Source organism: Diabrotica undecimpunctata, chromosome 6 (genome assembly GCF_040954645.1).
Source record: "Diabrotica undecimpunctata isolate CICGRU chromosome 6, icDiaUnde3, whole genome shotgun sequence".
Taxonomy (NCBI): Eukaryota; Metazoa; Arthropoda; class Insecta; order Coleoptera; family Chrysomelidae; genus Diabrotica; species Diabrotica undecimpunctata.
In genome coordinates, this window is record NC_092808.1 from 129,688,150 (window position 1) to 129,709,246 (window position 21,097).

The 21,097-nt window shown below is 33.1% G+C and overlaps 1 protein-coding gene across 1 annotated transcript in view; it reads right to left on the reverse strand.

The window, feature by feature from the left end:
* LOC140443894 (cytoplasmic aconitate hydratase-like) overlaps nt 1-21,097 on the reverse strand; it is a 90,787-nt gene that overhangs the window by 59,728 nt on the left and 9,962 nt on the right. The window contains exons 2-7 of the mRNA XM_072535400.1: nt 18,478-18,570; nt 17,593-17,759; nt 13,034-13,179; nt 5,587-5,656; nt 2,079-2,207; nt 714-908 (exon numbers count right to left, since the gene is read on the reverse strand). Of these exons, the coding sequence (XP_072391501.1) occupies nt 714-908; nt 2,079-2,207; nt 5,587-5,656; nt 13,034-13,179; nt 17,593-17,759; nt 18,478-18,570 (800 nt within the window). The remainder of the gene's footprint in view (nt 1-713; nt 909-2,078; nt 2,208-5,586; nt 5,657-13,033; nt 13,180-17,592; nt 17,760-18,477; nt 18,571-21,097) is intronic.

Genomic DNA, 21,097 nt, shown 5'->3' on the forward strand with positions numbered 1-21,097 from the left:
GATCAGAGGTAATGTAACTGTTATTTTTTTTAACAATTATATCACTACTTGATTAATTAACAAAGAACACTAACAACAGAGTGAACTAAATAAATAATGCACTTCAGTAGACAGACAAATAGTATAAACTGAGTGCTCCCTCTACGAGTTCATGATTTCCCCTCAAAATAATAGGCGGTGCTTATATGTAGAGCAACTTTATGGTCTATCTATGTAATTTTTAGCTGTGCCAGGTTAGTAATGCATCTATTATAATAGCCTCAGGTGTCCCATAGACTATTAAAAAAAAGTATTTCCACAGAATGACAACTGAAAGCAAAGCCACACAGCACCTTAAAGAAGCCTAACCGAAAAAAAAAATTTCAGTCGATTGCATATAAATGTATTTATTTTCATATTAGCAAAAATAATCTTTTTTATGTTGATATACTATTTTTAAATGTATATCTTAACTTATTAGTTAAGATAAAAATTTAAAAATATGTAAAAATTATCTTAACTTATTATTATAATTTATATCTTAGATTTTAATCTTATCGTGAATCTTATCTGAAATATAATAGGAAGCAAAACGAGAAAAGAGTATTGCAGATATTATTGATACGATTTTTACAAAAATAATTAAAGAATATACAATAATAATTTATGCGACCACTAATACACTGCAACCACCGCTTCGAAACACTTTTTAATAGTGTATATAATATACAAACCTTTGTAATTGTAAGGACAAGATCAGTAGAAGTAGCATATTCGTTTAATTCTCCATACAGTTTGTAACCAACAACTTTAGGCAACAACATAGTGATAGACTGTCCCAACATAACAGCCTCCGCTTCAATACCGCCTACTCCCCAACCTACAATACCCAAACCGTTGATCATGGTAGTGTGGGAATCTGTACCAACCTAAAACAAATAAATATATAATACATAAAAAATTATCTCTTGAAGAAAGAAATTTCTTGAATAAAGTATAATTCCAGTCAGTATCTTTAGATACCTCATAGCGTGCTTTTTAGCCGAATATCATTTGATCACTGTTACTTATAAATAAGGACTTTCAAAAGATGGAAGAACTGGAACAACACAAAATTAAAAAGATCCTGAAACACTTACAAGAAGGTATTCGAAGAGAACAACCAAACCACAAACCTAACCAAGATTTCCTGAGAAATCACATAATTCCAGCAGGTAGGGCATTATCTATTAATATGGATGAAATTTGGTTGCTGCAAGATGGCTGTCCAGCTCACAATGCACAAAAGATGTTAGATTTTTTTAAAGATTACGTTTTTAGATAGTTATTAGTACAAAATGTACCATAAAAATGCCACCTCGCTCTCCTGATCTAGCACCTTTGGACTTTTTCGTATGGGGTTATGTGAAGCAACAAATGTCAAAAAATCGTTCAGGACTTTCAAATCATAACACCCGAAATGTTGTCGAACCCCCCAAGACAATTACACAATAAGGCAATTGGGCTACTGCTCGGCTGAACGTGGTGGACTTTTTGAAAATTTAAGTTAAAATAATTTTATTATTATAATTATTTAATAGTATAAACTAAAATTATAAAATTGTTATTTTTTAGAATAAATTGTTTTAATTTATGCCGCTAAGAATTTATTGTTATTTTTTATGAATTCAGATTAAAGAAGCTAAGATATGAACCTGCTTTTAAATCTTGTAATCGCATCGCTGAAATATTTCCCCAGACTATCTAAAAAATAAACTTTCTTTTGGCAACAATGTACAGACAAGACTGACTGCCCATGGTACTCAAGGGTCTATCACAGACATGTGGTTACATGTTATTCTATCGGACATACAATTCTATATAATATTGTTTCTCATTTCATTGCGTTGTCTTAATGCCCTATAGTCAGAGAATGTTTTTCCATACCTGTGTATATATATATATATATATATATATATATATATATATATATATATAATATGTTTCGCAACCTTATAATGCTAGAAATCATATAAAGCATGTTTATTTATTGCAGTTAGCTTTTGTAGTTATTAGCTTTTTCTGCTATCATACTTCTGCTTTCTGCATATATTACTTACCACAGTATCGGGGTATAAAAGGGAATTTTCAGTAAATACAACTCTGGCTAAATACTCTAAGTTGACCTGATGGACGATACCGCTGCCCGGTGGAACGATGAGCATGTTGTCGAAGGCTTTTGCGCCCCACTAAAAATAAAAAAATTAAATTACGTCAAAAATGATAATACATTTATATATTACTAAATTTTCGAAAACAACACTTGGAACAAATCTGTCCTGTCCAAACAGTTTCTTCGATACCAGTCTCTAAATTTTGAAGCATATGCAGAAACAAATATTTCTCATCGAAAGTGTGAAAAATAGAGTTTCATCCATTTTTTGTAATGTTCTCCATGAAGATTGGTGCACTTTTGCATGCATCTATTTGAATTAATGTTCGAATTATTTTCTTCACTACTAAAAGAGTAATTTTTAACAATTAATGTCATTCGTTTCTTCAAGCGCCGAGTAACGTTGAAGCTGCAATTCATTGTTGATGGTCGGTAGTCACGTAGAGACAAATATGAGCTGAAGAGTAGATGGCATATCAATTCGACGTTTTGTGTGCTCAAAAAGCTACTTGATTGTAATATCTGAGATTTCGCATTGTAGTAGAGAATAATCCATCTTCGGAGATTGGAACACTTCTGTTGAACAAATAGTGTTATGATCTGTTCCTTTTTAAAGGAATAGATCATCATCTGTTTTGAAATTCTTCTTTCGAAAAAAAATTTTGTTGCATTTGGCATGCTTTGAAACTCTATATAACGGATTGCTATTTGGTTTCCTAATCTATTTGCATGTATCCATGACTCACAATCAAACATATGAGGTATAATTTTCTACATCGATGTTGCCATGCGAGGAAATATAAATTTCTTAAAATTTATTCTCATTAGTACTGAATCAGATAATAAGAAAACTTCAAGGAAACATTTCTTGATATTGTTAGTGAAAGAAGGGTTAAAAGGCAGACTAAAAAGTAAATATTTACCGCTCAGCATTTACCATTTTACCGAGGAAATAGTAAAAATCCAATAACCCTTGGAACTCTTCTGTTATCTAATTCGGGAGACGTCAGGTGAATAAAACTGGGCATATTTCAATTACATTTCTGCTTTTCCACAAAATTTGTCAGTTTTTGATATATCTGTTCTAATATTGATTACACAATAGCCCATTATCGTAATCCAAAACGAACTTTGACTACTTTCAGCTTGATACGCTGCTAAGAACTCAGAGAGACTTGTGTGTAACTTACAATGATCCCACAAAAAGGCAAAAAGTTGTTACTGAGCTATCTGCCTGACAAATACATCTTTCTACATAACAATAAAACACTGAAAACTTTTGTTTTCAAAACTTTCACAAAATTTATTTTAAATTCATATCACTACAGCTGTTTCGGCAGAGTGCCTTTCTCAAGTGATCTATTTTTGGTATGTCTTCACATTCTATAGTCTTTAACTGAATAGGTTGAGGACGGGAGAACTGTTTGTCTCAAGTTGGTCATTCAGAATTATGTCTGTATTTTTTATTTTGTTGATTTCCATTGATTCTGATAAAGATAGCCTTTATTTTGGATGCGAAGAATTTGAAATTCTTTTGTTTTGAAAACAAAAGTTTTCAGTATTTTATTGTTATATAAAATAAATTTCCATCAAGGAACGGTCGAATCCATCACATATTTCCACATTTACAATGGTTATGGCTAACCCACGAGACCAATATATGTCGTTTTTGCTCTATATCAATCTTTATCCGCATATAGTCTTTGGTAAAGTTGCATTCAACTTAAATTTTACTTCTTTTTTAGCCTTATTTTATAAGAATTACACTTTTTCGAAACGTTCTTGTGAAAAATCAAATAAACTTTAAGTTGTTTTGCTCTTTCTATAAAAATAAACCACTCTCTCTATAATAACACGATGCATTTAATATTCCACAATACAAGCAAAAGGAACTTTATTTTAAAGAATATACATGTTTTATTTTAAAACGTATCTCGTTCTGCTTCTTTTTCCTTTTTATAAGCAATTTTGCTTGTGTATTGGCGGATTATTACCTCTATGGAAGGCCCAATTCTGCTTATGTGGTTATTGCATTATTTTTTTCTATTTAGCGTCCATTCATTTATACACTGTTCGTTACATTTTCTTCTAATGTCTTCACCTTTCTTTCGATCTCTCAGCGTATTTCCTGTAATTCTTCTCAGTACTCTCATTTCTGCCGTTTCCAGTAGCCTTTGTTTTGTCGGGTCTTGTTTCTGAGGCATATGTCGTTATGGGTCTTACACTGGATTTATAAATTCTTGACTTCATCTCAGTTTTAATGTGTCTGTTTCGCCATATTATGGCTTATTAAGGCATCCTGTCAGTCTATTTGCTTTTTGTACTTCTTTGTCCAGGTCTCTGTAGCTGGACACTGTCATTCCAAGGTACTTTATTTCCATTACTTGTTCAATACTGATGCCATCAATTTCTATTTTACTTCTGGTTGGATCTTTGCTGATTACTATTCTTTAGTTTTCTCAGATGAGATTGCCATATTCTTTTGCTCTTATGTTAAATCTGTGGACCAGTCTTTGCAGACTATCTTCATCTTGGGCTATGAATATTGCGTCGTCTGCGTAACAGAGTATTTTTATTTCTTTGTTTCCCATTCTGTATTCTCTTCCTTTGTTTTTGATGATTTCATCCATGAATAAATTGAAGAGCATAGGGTTCAATGAGTCACCATGTCGTAATCCGCTGCTTATTTCTATAGGTTCTGTAAGTTGTCCATCTATTCTGACTTCCATTTTGTTGTTTTGGTAGATGTTTACGATAGTTTTTATAATATTTAGAAGAACTTCTGTGATATACGGAAGATGGATTACATCTTTGGGAATTACTCTGTGAAATGCTTTCTTAAAGTCAATTAGACACAGAAATGCTGGTCTATTATATTCTGGAGATTTCTCAGTAATTTGCTTTATAACAAATATTGCACCTGTACACGATCTTTCACTACAAAAATCCTGTTGTTCATCTGCTAAACTTATCCTCTGATTGATTAGAAGTTGTAAAATTTTAGTTGTAAGTTTTAGGGTAGTATTTAACAAGTTTATACCTCTGTATTTTTCTGGCTGTTTTTCATCTCCTCGACCTGGCTTTCTTCAATGTATTTATTCTACTAATTAAGCCTTGAAGTCCAAATTAAACCAATGTTTTATTCCCAACAAGATAAATCGCCTTCACAAAATATTTATTCAAAGGAATAATGAACGTGTTAAAAAATGCAACAAGTAACAAAATGCAATAGTTTTCGCCTAATTATTCAATTCAATCACCTAATTAATTATTTATAGTACCGTAAAATGTTTACTACCTATTGTAGATGTAGTTTAAACTCGCATGACATATCGTGATGCTTAAATTTTTAATTGTCAACAAACTATGAATTTTTTCACTATATGAGTACTAACATTTTAATAAACCTCAATGAGAAAAATTGCAAATACGTTTCTGTAAGTCTAACGCCTTACCTTTAAAAATGTAAACCTCTCATGGTTTCGTTCAAATTCCATATCTTGATTTTTTTGTAACGCATCAGCCCTAGAAGAACAAATAATAATTAAGTAAAAAACGAATAATTTTCTTTGTATCTTTTAAAAACAACCTCTAGATTCTTATTGTAATAAATATTAAATTATAGAAATTTGTTCTAAATTGTCAAAAATTAAGTGACTATAAAAATAAACAAGGAATTATGAAGAGAGAAATCAAACGATTTCTACCTGGCGAAACCGTATTCAAATTTTTACCACTGTGCCTTCTAAAACTTGCAAAGCAAACAGCTTGATAAATTACACGGCAAGAGAATCTAAAAATTGCATTCCACCTGACGTTCATCATGGTGAAAATTCGTAGTGAATTCAGTTTCTAGTACTCCAAACGAAGTAAAGTAATAAAACATAATGACGGTATTAGATTTTTGTTTCGATACAGGGCAGCGGCAAGCCGCTTATACGTATTTCGACCTCTTTAGGTCTCCTCAGAGCGGTATAGCCACTGCTCTGAATCAAAACAAAATCTATCCCGTCCTAAGTCAATAGTTAAAATAATAAAATAATAAAAACAAAAAGAGAAATCAAACGATTTCTACCTGGCGAAACCGAATTCAAATTTTATATTATAGTCTTAGAGTTAGTGTTAGTTTAGAATTATAGTTTTTAGTAAAGTTCTAACTCCCTTGATACTATCCTAGGATTTTATAATAAATCTATGAACCCATTACAATAAATATCCGGTATTGTTACCTACACAAAATTACTTATTATAATGATATAAAGAAGCTTTCGCGGTCTGTTGTTGTAAAGGTACATTATCATCGGGATTACAGACCGTAAGGTATTGTTTGTCCCTGACGTTTGATCTGCAAATTTGGCAGACGTTATAAAGCTCACATGTTTGTTATTTTCCTTCAAATAATTTAGGCGGTGGCTAGAATAAGGGCCTATAGGCCTATGGGCCCTTCTTCCGGAGAACACAGAACTTAACTATTTATGTTGTTCTCTGTTAGTCTACCAATTTTTTCTACGATATTATGGTTTTTTACGTTGGTACAACACTTTTTTAGTGAAGTGTTGGCATAGCTGAGAAAGATTTGTGCCTCTAAATCAACTCTATTTTGGTGTATTTCTGACAATGTGATTGAGGTTATGTTATACACTCGCGATCATAAAATCCGGGTCACCTTGAAAATCACCGATATTTCATTTTTAACGAGCTTTATCTAAATAATAATAACACAAATACAAACTAATGCATGTTTCTGGGAATTGTTGTTGGCTTAGCGGTTTCCTTTGCAACAAAGAATTTCAATAGTGCCGATTTCGCGGGAAAGCGCACACTTCCCAAAATGAACGGTGTAACTGCCGCTTGTTTTAAATGTCTCATTTGTGCTTCGACTTTCTGTTCAAACGCAACGAACAAACGTTTATTATTCCCACCATTAGTGTTTATTAGTGCCATTATTAGTGTTTATTATTGTTTATTTTTTGCCAGAAATACCCTTGACTGTTATTGAAACGGCACAAATTGTTGCGCTTGTGAAAGACGGTCACACTCAACGGCAAGTCGCAAGAACTCTTGGCGTAAGCCTTTCTACGCTTCAACGCTTTCAGGAGAAGGGTTTGCTATCCAGACGACCTGGCTCTGGACGAAGAAGAATGACCACGGTACGAGATGACCGTTTTCTTGTGTTTCAGGCTTTACGAAACCTGACGTCAACTGCGATTATGCATCGAAATCGTCTACAGGAAGTACGAAATCGCAATGTTAGCGTTGCAACAGTCAGGAGAAGATTTAGTTCTTTTGGAGTATCTTCTCGGGTAATGGCTACAGGACCGCCACTTCGCCTGGCGCATCGAGTTGCACGACTAACTTTTGCTCGACAATATGCGCATTTGGGAATTAACGATTGGAGCAAAGAGTTATTCTCAGATGAATCCCGTTTCTGCCTAACTGGATCCGATGGACGTGTAAGAGTTTGGAGGAGAACCGGTGAATGATTTTCACAAGCTTGCATTGCTCCAAGAATGCCATTTGGTGGAGGCTCGGTCATGGCTTGGTGAGGTGTATCTTTCGACTTCCGCACAGAATTACCCTTCATCGAAAATGGGTCCTTAACTGCATGAAGGGACATTACGGAGATTCTGGAAGAACATGTTATGCATACCATGGCAAGGCTTGGAGAAAACGTCATTTTTATGCAGAACAACGCGCGAACGCACGTTGCCACGATCAGTTTGCAATACTTGGACGAGGTTGGAATTACGAGGTTACCCTGGCCAGCTAGGTCTCCGGACCTGAATCCCATCGAATATATCTGGGACGATTTTAAAAAGCGTATTCAACCCCTAACATCTCCTCCTAACAACGGACAGGAGCTTAAGGATCTGTTAGTGAGAGAGTGGAATAACATACCACAACATGTAATCCGGAGAAAAATTGAGAGTATGCCCCGTCGTCTGCAAAAGGTCATTAGAGCAAGTGGAGGCAATACACGATATTAATCATTGAAATTTCACTGACATATTACCACGTTCTGTATTTTCCATTTTTTTCGTATGCCTGTTTTATCAACAATTTTGTTTGTTTTCTGCTTTTTCAATAAAAACAATAAAAAACCGATTTTTTTTTCTTTTAAAACAAACATTGATGACAAATAAAACATACGTTAGCCTAAAAAAAAAGGTTATTACTGCACCAGAGGCAAAAATATTCCAAAAACTTGAAATTTTCAAGGTGACCCGGATTTTATGATCGCGAGTGTATTTTAAACTGTAAGTTTAAGTGTATTTTAAAGCTATTTCTAGTCGTAAAGCTATTTTAGATAATGCGCTAACAAAAGGTGCCAAAAGAAAATTGTTCAGAAAGACCATTGGAAAGAAAACGTGAGAAAATCTAAGAGACAGAGTGGACAGGAGTATGGTCAAAATTTACGGGAAAAACTGTACAGAGTAAGGTATTTACTGTTGTCCGTGTTGTGTAGAAAAATGTTTTGCAAAAATAACTTCGAAAGATCAAAAGCGTTTATTTGACACTTTTTATGATAATAGTTCAAAAAAAGAACAATACACTCTTTTAGCAGGTTGTATGGCATTAGGGGAGCCTCCAGCAGAAAGGTATGAAAAGATAGAAAATCCCAAAATTAGCAGAAATTATCACTGGAAATACTAGCTTAAAACTTCTGGTTGTGATGTGCCCATGTGCCGTTTCTTTTTTGTTGACTTATATTAAGTAGGAGTGAAGCGTGTAAGATTACAGAAAAAAATTGTTGAGAAAATTCCACTTGATGAAAAACGTGGAAAACACGGTAATCAAAGAAAATTTTCAGATGATGTTTATTCTATGGCTTTAGAAAATTTATAATCTAATAAATAAATTAAATTTATAATATTTTTATCGTTCAAGTGAATGCAACGCCATAGCACTTTAACATATCTGCTATGTATAGTTCACCTCGTCACGCAATCTCCACAGATGAATACAAAGTCTTCTTCCAATTACTTGGCAGTCAATTCGTAGCCGGGGGAGACTGGAATGCGAAACACACACTGGGGCTCAAGACTCACAACAACAAAAGGTCGTAATCTTCTAAAGGCAATGACCGACAACAACTATGATTGCCACACCAACGGAATCCCTACGTACTGGCCGAGTGACCACAGAAAACTTCCAGATCTACTGGACTACTACATAAGCAAAGGAGTGTACAGAAACAACTGAATAATAGAATCCAGCTATGATCTCTCATCGGATCATACATCGAGTATTATGAGCCTGAGTACCACAGTACCCACTACCTCCTCTGCTCACGTGAAAAAACACCAACTGAGCAGATTTTCAATCCTACCTAGAAGAAAACAATAATCTTAATCTGCGGATCAAATATACACATGATATAGATACAGCAGCAATACTTCACCACACTTGTGCAAAAAGCGGCATGGCCATCTACACCACCAACTGAACGCAAACCAACACATACCAAAAATTTTCGCCTGCACATTCGCCAACTCATTGCTGAAAAACGTCGTGCGAGGATAACCTGGCAAAAATCTAGAAACAACATAGATCTACATATATTCAATAGATTACGTAGGCAACTTGGAGTAGCCATCAAAGCCGCAAATAAAGAAACCTTCGACCATTACATTACAAACCATACAGCAAATGACCAAACGTTATGGAAGGCGACTAAGAAGTTTAAGAAACCATACACAACTATTCCTCCCATTCGTAAACCAAATAGCGAATTGGCCTATTCCAACAAAGAAAAAGCGGACGTCTTTGCTGAACATCTTATAAACGTATTTCAGAGCCAGCAGACCCTGATGAAGAAATAGAAGAACTAATTAGCGCAGCTTGTCAAATGTCCCTCCCAATTAAAAGTTTTATTCCTATGGAAGTCAAGAAAGAAATAAACAAACTCATCTCACGAAAGGCCCCACGCTATGATTTAATCTCGGCACGCACAAGTACTAAAACAACTTGCTCACAAGACCATTACTTTACTAATAGTTATATTTAACCGCATGCTAAGCTTATCATACTTTCCAAAAATATGGAAATTTGCTGAAATCATTATGATGCTCAAGAAAGGAAAAACCAATGAAGTAACATCTTATCGACCCATCAGCCTACTCCCAACCGTAAGCAAAGTTTTTGAAAGATTGTTGCTACAAAAGATATACGCAGATCATGAATTCATTAGATATCTACAAAAAAAAGGCCAGTTTGGTTTTGCAAAATAACTTCGAAAGATCAAAAGCGTTTATTTGACACTTTTTATGATAATAGTTCAAAAAAAGAACAATACACTCTTTTAGCAGGTTGTATGGCATTAGAGGAGCCTCCAGCAGAAAGGCATAGAAAGATAGAAAATCCCAAAATTAGCAGACAGTATCACTGGAAATACAAGCTTAGAACTTCTGGTTGTGATGTGCCCATGTGCCGTTCCTTTTTTGTTGACTTATATCAAGTAGACTGGGTTGACTGGAATGCGAAACACACACTGGGGCTCAAGACTCACAACAACAAAAGCTGAACTCCAACTCATTGCTGAAAAACGTCGTGCGAGGATAACCTGGCAAAAATCTAGAAACAACATAGATCTACATATATTCAATAGACTACGTAGGCAACTTGGAGTAGCCATCAAAGCCGCAAATAAAGAACCCTTCGACCATTACATTACAAACCATACAGCAAATGACCAAACGTTATGGAAGGCGACTAAGAAGCTTAAGAAACCATACACAACTATCCCTCCCATCCGTAAACCAACCTATTACAACAAAGAAAAAGCGGACGTCTTTGCTGAACATCTTACAAACGTATTTCATAGCCAGCAGACCCTGATGAAGAAATATAAGAACTAATTAGCGCAGCTTGTCAAATGTCCCTCCCAATTAAAAGTTTTATTCCTATGGAAGTCAAGAAAGAAATAAACAAACTCATCTCACGAAACGCCCCACGCTATGATTTAATCTCGGCACGCACAAGTACTAAAACAACTTGCTCACAAGACCATTACTTTGCAAATTACCAAAAATATGGAAATTTGCTGAAATCATTATGATGCTCAAGCCAGGAAAAACCAATGAAGTAACATCTTATCGACCCATCAGCCTACTCCCACCCGTAAGCAAAGTTTTTGAAAGATTGTTGCTACAAAAGATATACGCAGATCATGAATTCATTAGATATCTACGAAAATAGGCCAGTTTGGAAAATCACTCCACTACCCAACAAGTCTATCGAGTGATAAATGAAACATAAAAAAGTCTTGAAGAATCGACATAATGCAACGCTATATTTCTAGACAGCTCACAGTCTGGCACAGAGGTCTGCTTTACAAAGTAAAAATAGCACACAGTAACTGTTTCCTCCTACTAAAATCCTACATATCAAATAGATATTTCTCTGTAAAATTCAAAGACCAACAATCCAACCTCTTTCCTATCAACTCGAGTCCAGCAGGCTAGTGTCCTAGCCTCACAAACACCTGCAACATCATCTGAACATACTCAGTGATTGGTATACAAAATGGAGAACAAAAGTAAACAAAACAAAATCAACTCAAATAACATTTACCAAACGTCACAGCATATGTCCACCTGTAAGAATGGAAAATGTAAGAGTACAAACAGTAACAGACGCTAGATACCTTGGCGTCCATCTTGACCAGGCCAAAAGAAGATAGCTCTACTTAAAATTCCGGCAAATACGGAAAAAATCTTCTATACAAAGCCATACTCAAACCTATCTGGTTCTACGGACTACACTTAAAGGGCTGTGCAAAGCCAACGTCGTTGAATATCATCCAAAGATTCGATAAAATTAAATATTATACCACTTACAACAAAAGTTTTTACTTCGATGTTCGACTTTTTTAACTAATATGGTATACAGCCAACTCCCGGGAACTATCCCATTTTAAGCCTAAAGCAAAAGCATTTCGTGTGTTTTATCTATCATTTTAGTTTTAGTATAATTTTATTCTTAGCGTCTAATCTTTTCTACAGTTTTCAAATTTTATTAGTTTCCAGTTTTCTCCTTTGTTTATCTCAAATTAAGATTTGATAAACCATATTCGACGAGTACTTTTTCATTTTCTATTTTATACAGGTATAATTTCAACAAAATGCCACTTGTTATTTAATAAATTAATAAGCTAATTTTAAACTCGTGAGTACAAAAAAAGTCGTGATCATATGCATTATTTCCATTTTATGGCAATTTAAAAAATGCTGCAATTTTATTAATCCTTTGTGCGAATATATGCACTATCATTCAGATAATTATACAGAAAAAATTTTCAAAATACCGAAAATGGTTCCAAACATTTCTTTTTTAATATTTCCATAATGTACATATGAATGAATTATATTAACTTTTGGGAAATTTGCTTTATTAGTGATCAATTATTAATCACTTTAATAATAAACTGTATATATATATAATTAGTTATTAATAACTAATAACAACTGGAATATCTTAATGACAAACGCAACAAGCTGTTTTCCTATGACAAATAAGTTTTCTTAATAAATCAAAATTTTAAAAAGAATATAATAAATAAAGATTACTTCGAGAGCTATAATTAGAAAATTAATCAGAAGTGAATTATGTGAAAAAACTATATCCCTAACAACAAATCAAATAGGCGTAAAATACATGAATATTTTAGTAAAAAACGAGGCGAAGAGGATATGAGAGACTGGAAATAGAGCGACAAGAATATATGGATATGGGAGAAAAAAAATTGATGATAAAGTATCAAATTTAATTTAAAAAGTAACTTTTTTATGGGGTGGATGGTCATCCATAGTTAATAAAATATTAAATTTAATAAAATACGTCCATATTTCATAAAAACAATCGCTGTTTTTATAAAAATATTGTTTACAGAAACATACTTACGATCTTACAAAGTCGACCTGAATTGAATGATCAATAACCAAATCAGCGGGGCATCTTGGATTAATTTTTTTAGGATCTCCTCCCAATTCCTTAACTTTGTCCCTCATAACTGCAAAATCGACTACGGCAGGTACACCAGTAAGATCCTAGAAGCCGAGTAACCAATTATATAAGTGAAAGCAAAATTAATTTTACTAAAAAAAGTTATTGTGTGTTTTGATATGCTTCTGCTTCCCATTGTGTGTTTCTTATGAATTGTAAACAAATATAGTAGCTCTCATAGTTTTTCTTCTATTCAAGGAAGTTGTTTTAATTTAGGCTATGAAGCTAATTTTTATTCTGTTTCTTTTGCTATAATTATCGTCACTGTGATGCTTTAAAGCATAGAAATTTCAAATCAATTGTATAAAAAATTTTCAGATCTGTTTCAAATCAATTTTTTTTTAATATTCTGCTACTAATTTTAGAAAACCATTCTTAAAGGTACATAAATCCACTTCAAATACAGTAGACCAGCGTTTCCCAAAGTTTTTTGGTCGAGGAGCACTATTCAGGACAGAAATTCTGTAGGGAGCACTTAGCATATTGCACCTGAAACCTATATAGGTGCTCCACAGAGAACAAGAGATATTATATTAGTTCGGGGAGGGGGGTAGATATTAACCAAAATTTTCTATTCACTTTATTCAATTTTTCTTTTCAATCGCAAACATAAGAAGTTTAATTACATATAACGAAATAAAATGAACAAACAGATTCTATTTCTAAAATCTTAAAAAGCATAATGTCTTCATTTTAATGTGAAGAATGAGGCTGCCTTGATTTGCACAGGTTAGTAATATCCGGTTGAATTTGGGATAATTGCAATCAAATGTCAGGTTTCGCATTCAGTCGAGATCTATATTTTGTTTTGGTGGCCACATAGGCAGAAAATGCTGCTTCACATAACGATGTTGTTGTAAAAGGGAGAAGAATAATTTTCGCTTTATCTGACAAAATTTTAAATTCGTCTTTGAGTTGACACCAAAAATCTACTTGCGATTTACTTTGAAAATGTTTTTTTTATCGCAGAATCCAATGCCAAATCTATCAGGCACTCATACTGCTAATTATGGAAATTTTCAAGTAAATTTAGCAGATGGGTGTGTAACTCGTTAAAGACAGCTTCAGGTATGTCCAAGTCTTCAGTTCTTCTCTAAATTCTGTGATTAGTGGAAAGCTATCCAGATGTTTATTTTTCCCCGATTCTGCCCAAAAATATACGCTTGTATTTTATCATTGGCGTTAAAGACAGTTGTCTTTCCCTGAAGTGAGAGACTAACTTCATTGACCTTGTTAAAAATATCTGTTAAATATGCCAATTTAATTAATCAATGCTCGTTACACAATCGATCACCCAAGGCAAAATTGCTGTCAATTAGGAAGGTTCTAACTTCGACTCTCATTTCAAAGAGCCTAGCTAAACATTTGTTGCGGGAAAGTCACCTTACTTTCGTATGAAAAAGTAAAGACGAATGTATACTGCCCATGTCATCGCACATCACTCTAAACAGCCTTGTATTCAATGGTCGTAATTTGATAAAATTAATTATCTTCACGGTTTCGTCCACGACTACTTTTGAGAAAAGCGGCATTTTTTTCACAACGAGACTATGGCGGTGGAGAATATAGTGGCTACTGCTGCATTCCTTGGCTTTTTCCTTTACTCTTGAAATAACGCCCAACGTTCTTCCAGTCAATCGCCTTTGCGCCGTCTGTGCACACATCAACTCAGTTATCCCAGGTAATGCTATTCTCTGTGAAAAGGCTTTCTATTAACTTGAAAATTTCGGCTCCAGTTGTGTTAGTTGTCAAAGGTTTGCAAAAAGTAGATCCTCTTAAAAAGACTCCAAGTGCTGGTACCGCACAAATGCTATTAAAATTGCCAACCCAGCTACATCTGTTGACTCATCTATCTGTAGTGAAAACTTGGTAGATTTTATTCGTGCACAATGCACAATACAAGAATGAAACATGACTAATCATTTCCGTCCGCAGGTACACTTTGTTTGGCGTAGTAAGGAGAGGGCGGTCTTAAACCAGTTCAGAAGTGCCGTCTGACCGTAAGACGTCGCCGGTAGAATATTAGAAGCGCATGTCAAACCAGTATTTTAATTTTGAAACTCTTCTCTATTTTTTTTCTAATGTTTAACGGTTTATAATCGCCATATAGCAGAGCACCTAAAGATGCTTCGCGGAGCACTCGGTGCTCCGCAGAACATAGTTAGGGAAACGCTGCAGTAGGCAATGACAAAACTGTTGAAATGATGAAAGATCGAGAAAGGTCTATTAACAACTTTACTTTGTGTAAATATTATCGACGACAAAAAAATCCGCTAACAATATGACAATCACAAAAGAAAATAGAAAAAACCTAGTAATACGCTTAGTATATATGTAAAATTAAATTGCGAAAATGTACATAATTACCTGTGTATTTAAAAACTTCGTGATTTTCTAGATAAATAAATAAACAAAATACTCCAGTCACTCGGGACTAATTTTTTCGGACTGAACCGATTCACTTGAAAGGTGAGTTGATGGGAAAGTGCTCAAAATAACAAAAGTTATATAACGCCGATGTGTGCTTCCGCCCCAAGGACGGTTGCCACCCCTTCTCGGGGGTAGAAATTCTTTTGCTCAAAACAAACACGGGAATCGATAAAGGATTTAACTCTAAGCAACTTTTGTTCTATAGTTTTTTTAGAAATTTAATGCTGCCTGAGCTATTTATTTTCATTGAAAAAAGTCACGTTTTTAACAGTTTTTCATGATAACTCAAAAAAATATGCCTTTGATCGAAAAAGTATTTAAAACAAAACTGAAGCTTGTAAAAGAAGAATGAGATTTATTTTTTACAAAATATTCTACATACAATACAAAGTGAGATATAGTCGGTGAAAGGAGACATTTTTTTGCGAATATTTGGATTAATGTATTTAATGTTAAATTGATTTTTCGGGGTAAGGAGTAAAGTTTTTTTATAGTCCATGAAAAGACCTTTAAAATGAGTAATACAAAAAGTCATTTTCAAGTAAACTGAATAAGTCACAGCTCGTAAAAGATGATCTCTTCGAATATTTTAAGGAAAAAATTGCAGTATAAATAACCTAATATCCACCAGAATCAAAAATGCATCATTTTGAAAAAAGTAAATTGTACCCTCTATTTTGAAAATTTCTAAAACATTGTACTTTTTTTCAAAATAACTTAAAAAACTATACTATTAACGTAACACTTATTACATTAATGGCATTAATTTTATTAACGGCTTTATAATGAAACTACCTTGCCCTTGACATTACCTTTCATATGGTATACATATATCAATGTTTCAAAATTAACTGACTTATTGAAGAAAAACCAATGATATTTTTGGGAGATCTCTACAACCAGTAAGAATGCCTGCACCAGAGGAGCTGTTGAAGATGATTTTTTTTTGTAATAGCACAAAAGGTTGCGGATAATCGTGTTGTTGCAGGGGGTTAGATTTATTTTGTAATGTCACATATGCGACCTGCTCGGGAGATAATTGTCAAAACTGCCCTCCAATTCTGCCCTGCCTGCCAAGAGGAAGTCTATGAAGATGTATTAAGTGATTGTGATGCTTCCTGATTTTTTTGTATTATTTTTTTACATAATTTACCATCATTTTTACGTATTTTTTATATCTTATAATAAAAAAAATCAAATAATTTTGAGTGCTTGGTACTGTTATTAGCATAGGGGGTAATTTCTGAGGGCTAAAAAAGTTCCAACCAAAGAAATAATGTTTCATATGCAAGGAACAATTTTTTATTGATTTAAATACATAAGTTCAGAATTTTAATGTATACAAAACTATTTTTAACGTTGTAATCGTCTTTAGGGGTGATTTTTAGGGATGAAAAAAGTTTAAACTAAAGAAATGTCGTTTAATCAAGCGAGGAATGAATTTTTAGTTATCTAAATGGGCAATTAAAAGATTTAAAAGTATTTTATTGCATAAAGGGATGCTTCTAGGAGTTAAAAACTTGAAACCAATGAAACACCATTTCACAAGCGATTAATCAATTGATATTGATTTTAATTCATAAGTTAAGCATTTTACATCGTTAAAAAATATTTTTTTAACGTTACTTACGTCAGTAGCGGTGGTTTCTAATGGTTGAAAATAAAATTTGTATTAAAGTACAAATTATCATTGAATATGTTTATTTTATTTAATTCAATCAGATTTTAATGCATAAAACGCTTAAATAAGTGTTTATCTATTTTTTCCACTTAGGGGTAGTTTTAATCCCTTAAAAACAAAAAGAACTTTTGCAAATGAGCATAAGACAAGCTTAAATCCAAATTTTCAACCATGTAGTCTGACAGAATTGGGAGGTAAGGTCCCATTTTCTGCCCGAGTTACTGGACTATAATTAATTTGAACGCTCAACGTGTGAAATTTGATATGTACACTGAACATGCACTCACAGATATTCATAATAGCCAAAAAACTGTTTTCCTATATTATTTTGTATAACTTTACTTACCTGTAATATAACTCTAGCCGGTTTAAAAGGGATTTCAATACCGCCCTGGACATCTTGATTTTCTTTCCAATTTAAAATGTTTTGAACATCGGATTCTTTAATAGAAAAGTTATCGCAGTTTCTGACAGCTGATTCTAATAGAATTCTAATAGAGTAGGGTAGTTGATCTAAAACAAAATTAAATAGAAAAATGAACCAAACGATGAAAGGATATTTCTTAAATAGATCTGTTCTTATTGTATACTGGATATTATCATTGATATATCGAAAAAGAGGTGAATCCATCTTAGAATAAAACATTAGTCATAATACCCTCAGTATCAAGCAATAAACACATTGCTATATACCCAAGAGATCATTATATAGATTGTTTGGTTATTTTCTTTTGGAATAAGCTAGACAATAATCGTATCAGAATGGAATTTAACTAATCACTCTTTCAAATTTTGCGTGTATGGTTTTCTTGTAGTCTATACTTCTTTTTTGCCCGACTTTTCCGTGTATTGTTTTCTACAGTAAACAGTAGTACATATTGTTCTCCCCTATATGTCAAACTTCTTTTTAAACATAATACGAGGTGTGTTCAAAAAATACCCGTAATAAAGGTGATTAGTAAGAAACTATTAGACTGTAAACAGTTTAGTCTTAGTTTGTTCTGTATTGGAACATCTTTGATTCCCAGTTGCCTTGATTGAACGTTTTGTTGTAATGTTACAGCCTTTTGTCTTTTTTTATAGTTGAAAAGGTGTTTTCATGTACCAATCTGTTCGCTTTTTTCGTTTTCTCTTTGTATTAACTTCGTATAATCTTCCTAATAACAGGTTCACAAATTTGTTTGGCCACTATAAACAATAAGCAATACATAGATTTAGAAAACTAACTTACCATAATTTGGATGTAGTTGAGCGATATCATAATATTGATAAGATTTTCCTGCTACTTCTAATGTTTTTCGGTAGTTGTTAAAAGGATTTGGTCCTAAAAATTAATTTAATACTTAGACATCTCACATGTTTTCTAATAGATTATTTTTAAAGCTAAGCAATTATACAATATCCTAAAAATTGTTTAACTACGTATATAGTGGCTAATACTTTCCGACAAACCTTTCTTTATAGATATTGATCGAATAATCTGAAAGGTTAATTTTGGAAAATTAACAGTTAAACATTTATCAGGTACATTCTGCAAAAGATTTAATGCAAAAACTTTTGAAAATAGTATTCGATTCATTAGACAAATAGTCTGTAACTGAATGGAAACAACTTTTTCTAAATTGGACAATTTAAAGTAAAATTGTATTATTATGATACAATTAGTTAAAAAATAAATGACAAAAATGCCAAATTGTCACATAACTGTCACATTAATTAATTAATCTGCAGATGAGTTAATCAAAATAAAAAATAAACACGATTCCGTAAACCTCAATATTTAAGCGCGGCAATTATTTCTCGTCAGTATTACCAATAAATGAGAAAGAAGTATATGGGCAAAGAACTCTTATGTGTATAAAATATAGTATAAGTTTCCAAAAAATAAGTATACAGTGAGGAACAAAATTATGAAATAAATTCACTTTTTCGAGAAGTACACTGTTATAATCAAGAATCAAAATTGTAGGCAGTATATTCTTACAAGTAATAGTGAAGTTTCAGCGCTATTGTAGGTCTTCCAATGGCGTACAAAAAATTTCATAAGAAGTTACTTGTATTGAAGAAATATCTATTTATAATATGTATCACGTTAATGTAGGAATATGATTATTATTGACATTTGGGTCCATTACAATTCTTCTTCTTCTTTTTGGCTTTTATTCTTCTGAATAATCAGCCAGTACATTTGTTTTGTTAATTTTTGGACCACTGTCGTGAGTCTGAGAATATATCTCATGTCCTATTATCAATTTCAGTGAATATAGACATTTTATCTACATATCTATATTTTATTTATGTTTTCTGTTTTCTTATAATTGGTTTAAATGTTAATATTGGATATTTTATATGGTTGATCTGTATGAATCTGAGAAGAATTTTGATAATTTTAGGGTTAATATCGCATAGAAGCATTGGTATGTTAATTGGGGTTTTAATATTAATTTTGATCAGCTCCTGATTTCTGATTTCTACGTTTTCTGTTTTCTTATAATTGGTTTAAATGTTAATATTGGATAGGTTATTATGAAGGTTATAATTTTATATGGTTGATCTGTAGGAATCTGAGAAGAATTTTGATAATTTTAGGGTTAATATCGCATAGAAGCATTGGTATGTTAATTGGGGTTTTAATATTAATTTTGATCAGCTCCTGATAGACATCATAATCTTTAATTTTGTTTATTGGGCATTCCCAAAATATGTGTTCTAGTGTTTCCATTTGCCCACATTCACAGTATGGGTTATCGCGAATGTTGATTTTATGTAAATGTACTCCTGTCAGGCAATGACCAGTCCTCATTCTAATAATGGTAGTAATATGCCGCCTATCTATGTATGGGATTGTGTCAAACCATGGTTTATTAGGAAAAAAATTTTGTATGTTGTTATACCACTTACCTTTATATTGAAAAGAATTTAACCAATTATTTTGATGCCATTATGAAAAAATAAAATATGTTCTATTCATTACAATAAATAATTTTAGGTTAGTAGGTAATAGATAAACATCCCTAAAACCGCGGTCGTCGATGAAAGCTGGCAACTCAGGGATTCAGCTGTTTTGCTATCGAATAACAGGACATGACCAGAGAACAACCGAACACATTGCTCGGTTTTTCTATGACATGACTCACATAAACACATTTTAAATATTTTACATTTTTTGTATACTTAGTAGTTTTTTTCGACAGCGAATACAAGAAGTCGTAAAATTTTATTTCATCTTTCGGTGTGAGATAAAATTCTGAAATCGGCCTAAATATTTCATTAGATTATCGAAGCATTGAAAAGGTATTTCAGTGTTGTGAGCAATATGGAACGCGAGAGCAGTCAAAATAAACGATGCCCAAATTGTTCGATGCGAGAAAAAACTATTATATACACCGAGTACTGTGGACGAGACAGGAATAAAAGTATGTTGGTCAACAATGTAATTACTCTGTGTATTGATTTGACTAAATTGTCTACGAGAACTGTATACAGTATTCTTAAAAATTTTAAACAAAGTGAAAGCAAATCGGATAATCATCATCCAGCCTTCATTTATCACGTCCATTGCTGGACATAGGCCTCCCTTAAACTCCTCCATTCTTTACGATTTTGTGCTCTTTGTTGCCAATTTTTGGTGAAACGCCTGATGTCATCAGCACAACGTGTAGATGGTTCGTCTACATGCATTCTCACTACATGGTCTGCCCAATTTGGCAATTCGGCAATTGAGCAAATCGAATAATGTATTTCTTGAAAACATTTAATCCAGAGGTAGAAAACGCATCCAGCTTGAAGATGACACCAAGTATGCTATTCGTAGAAAATTAAACGCTTTCTTTTTTCGGAACGAAATCCCA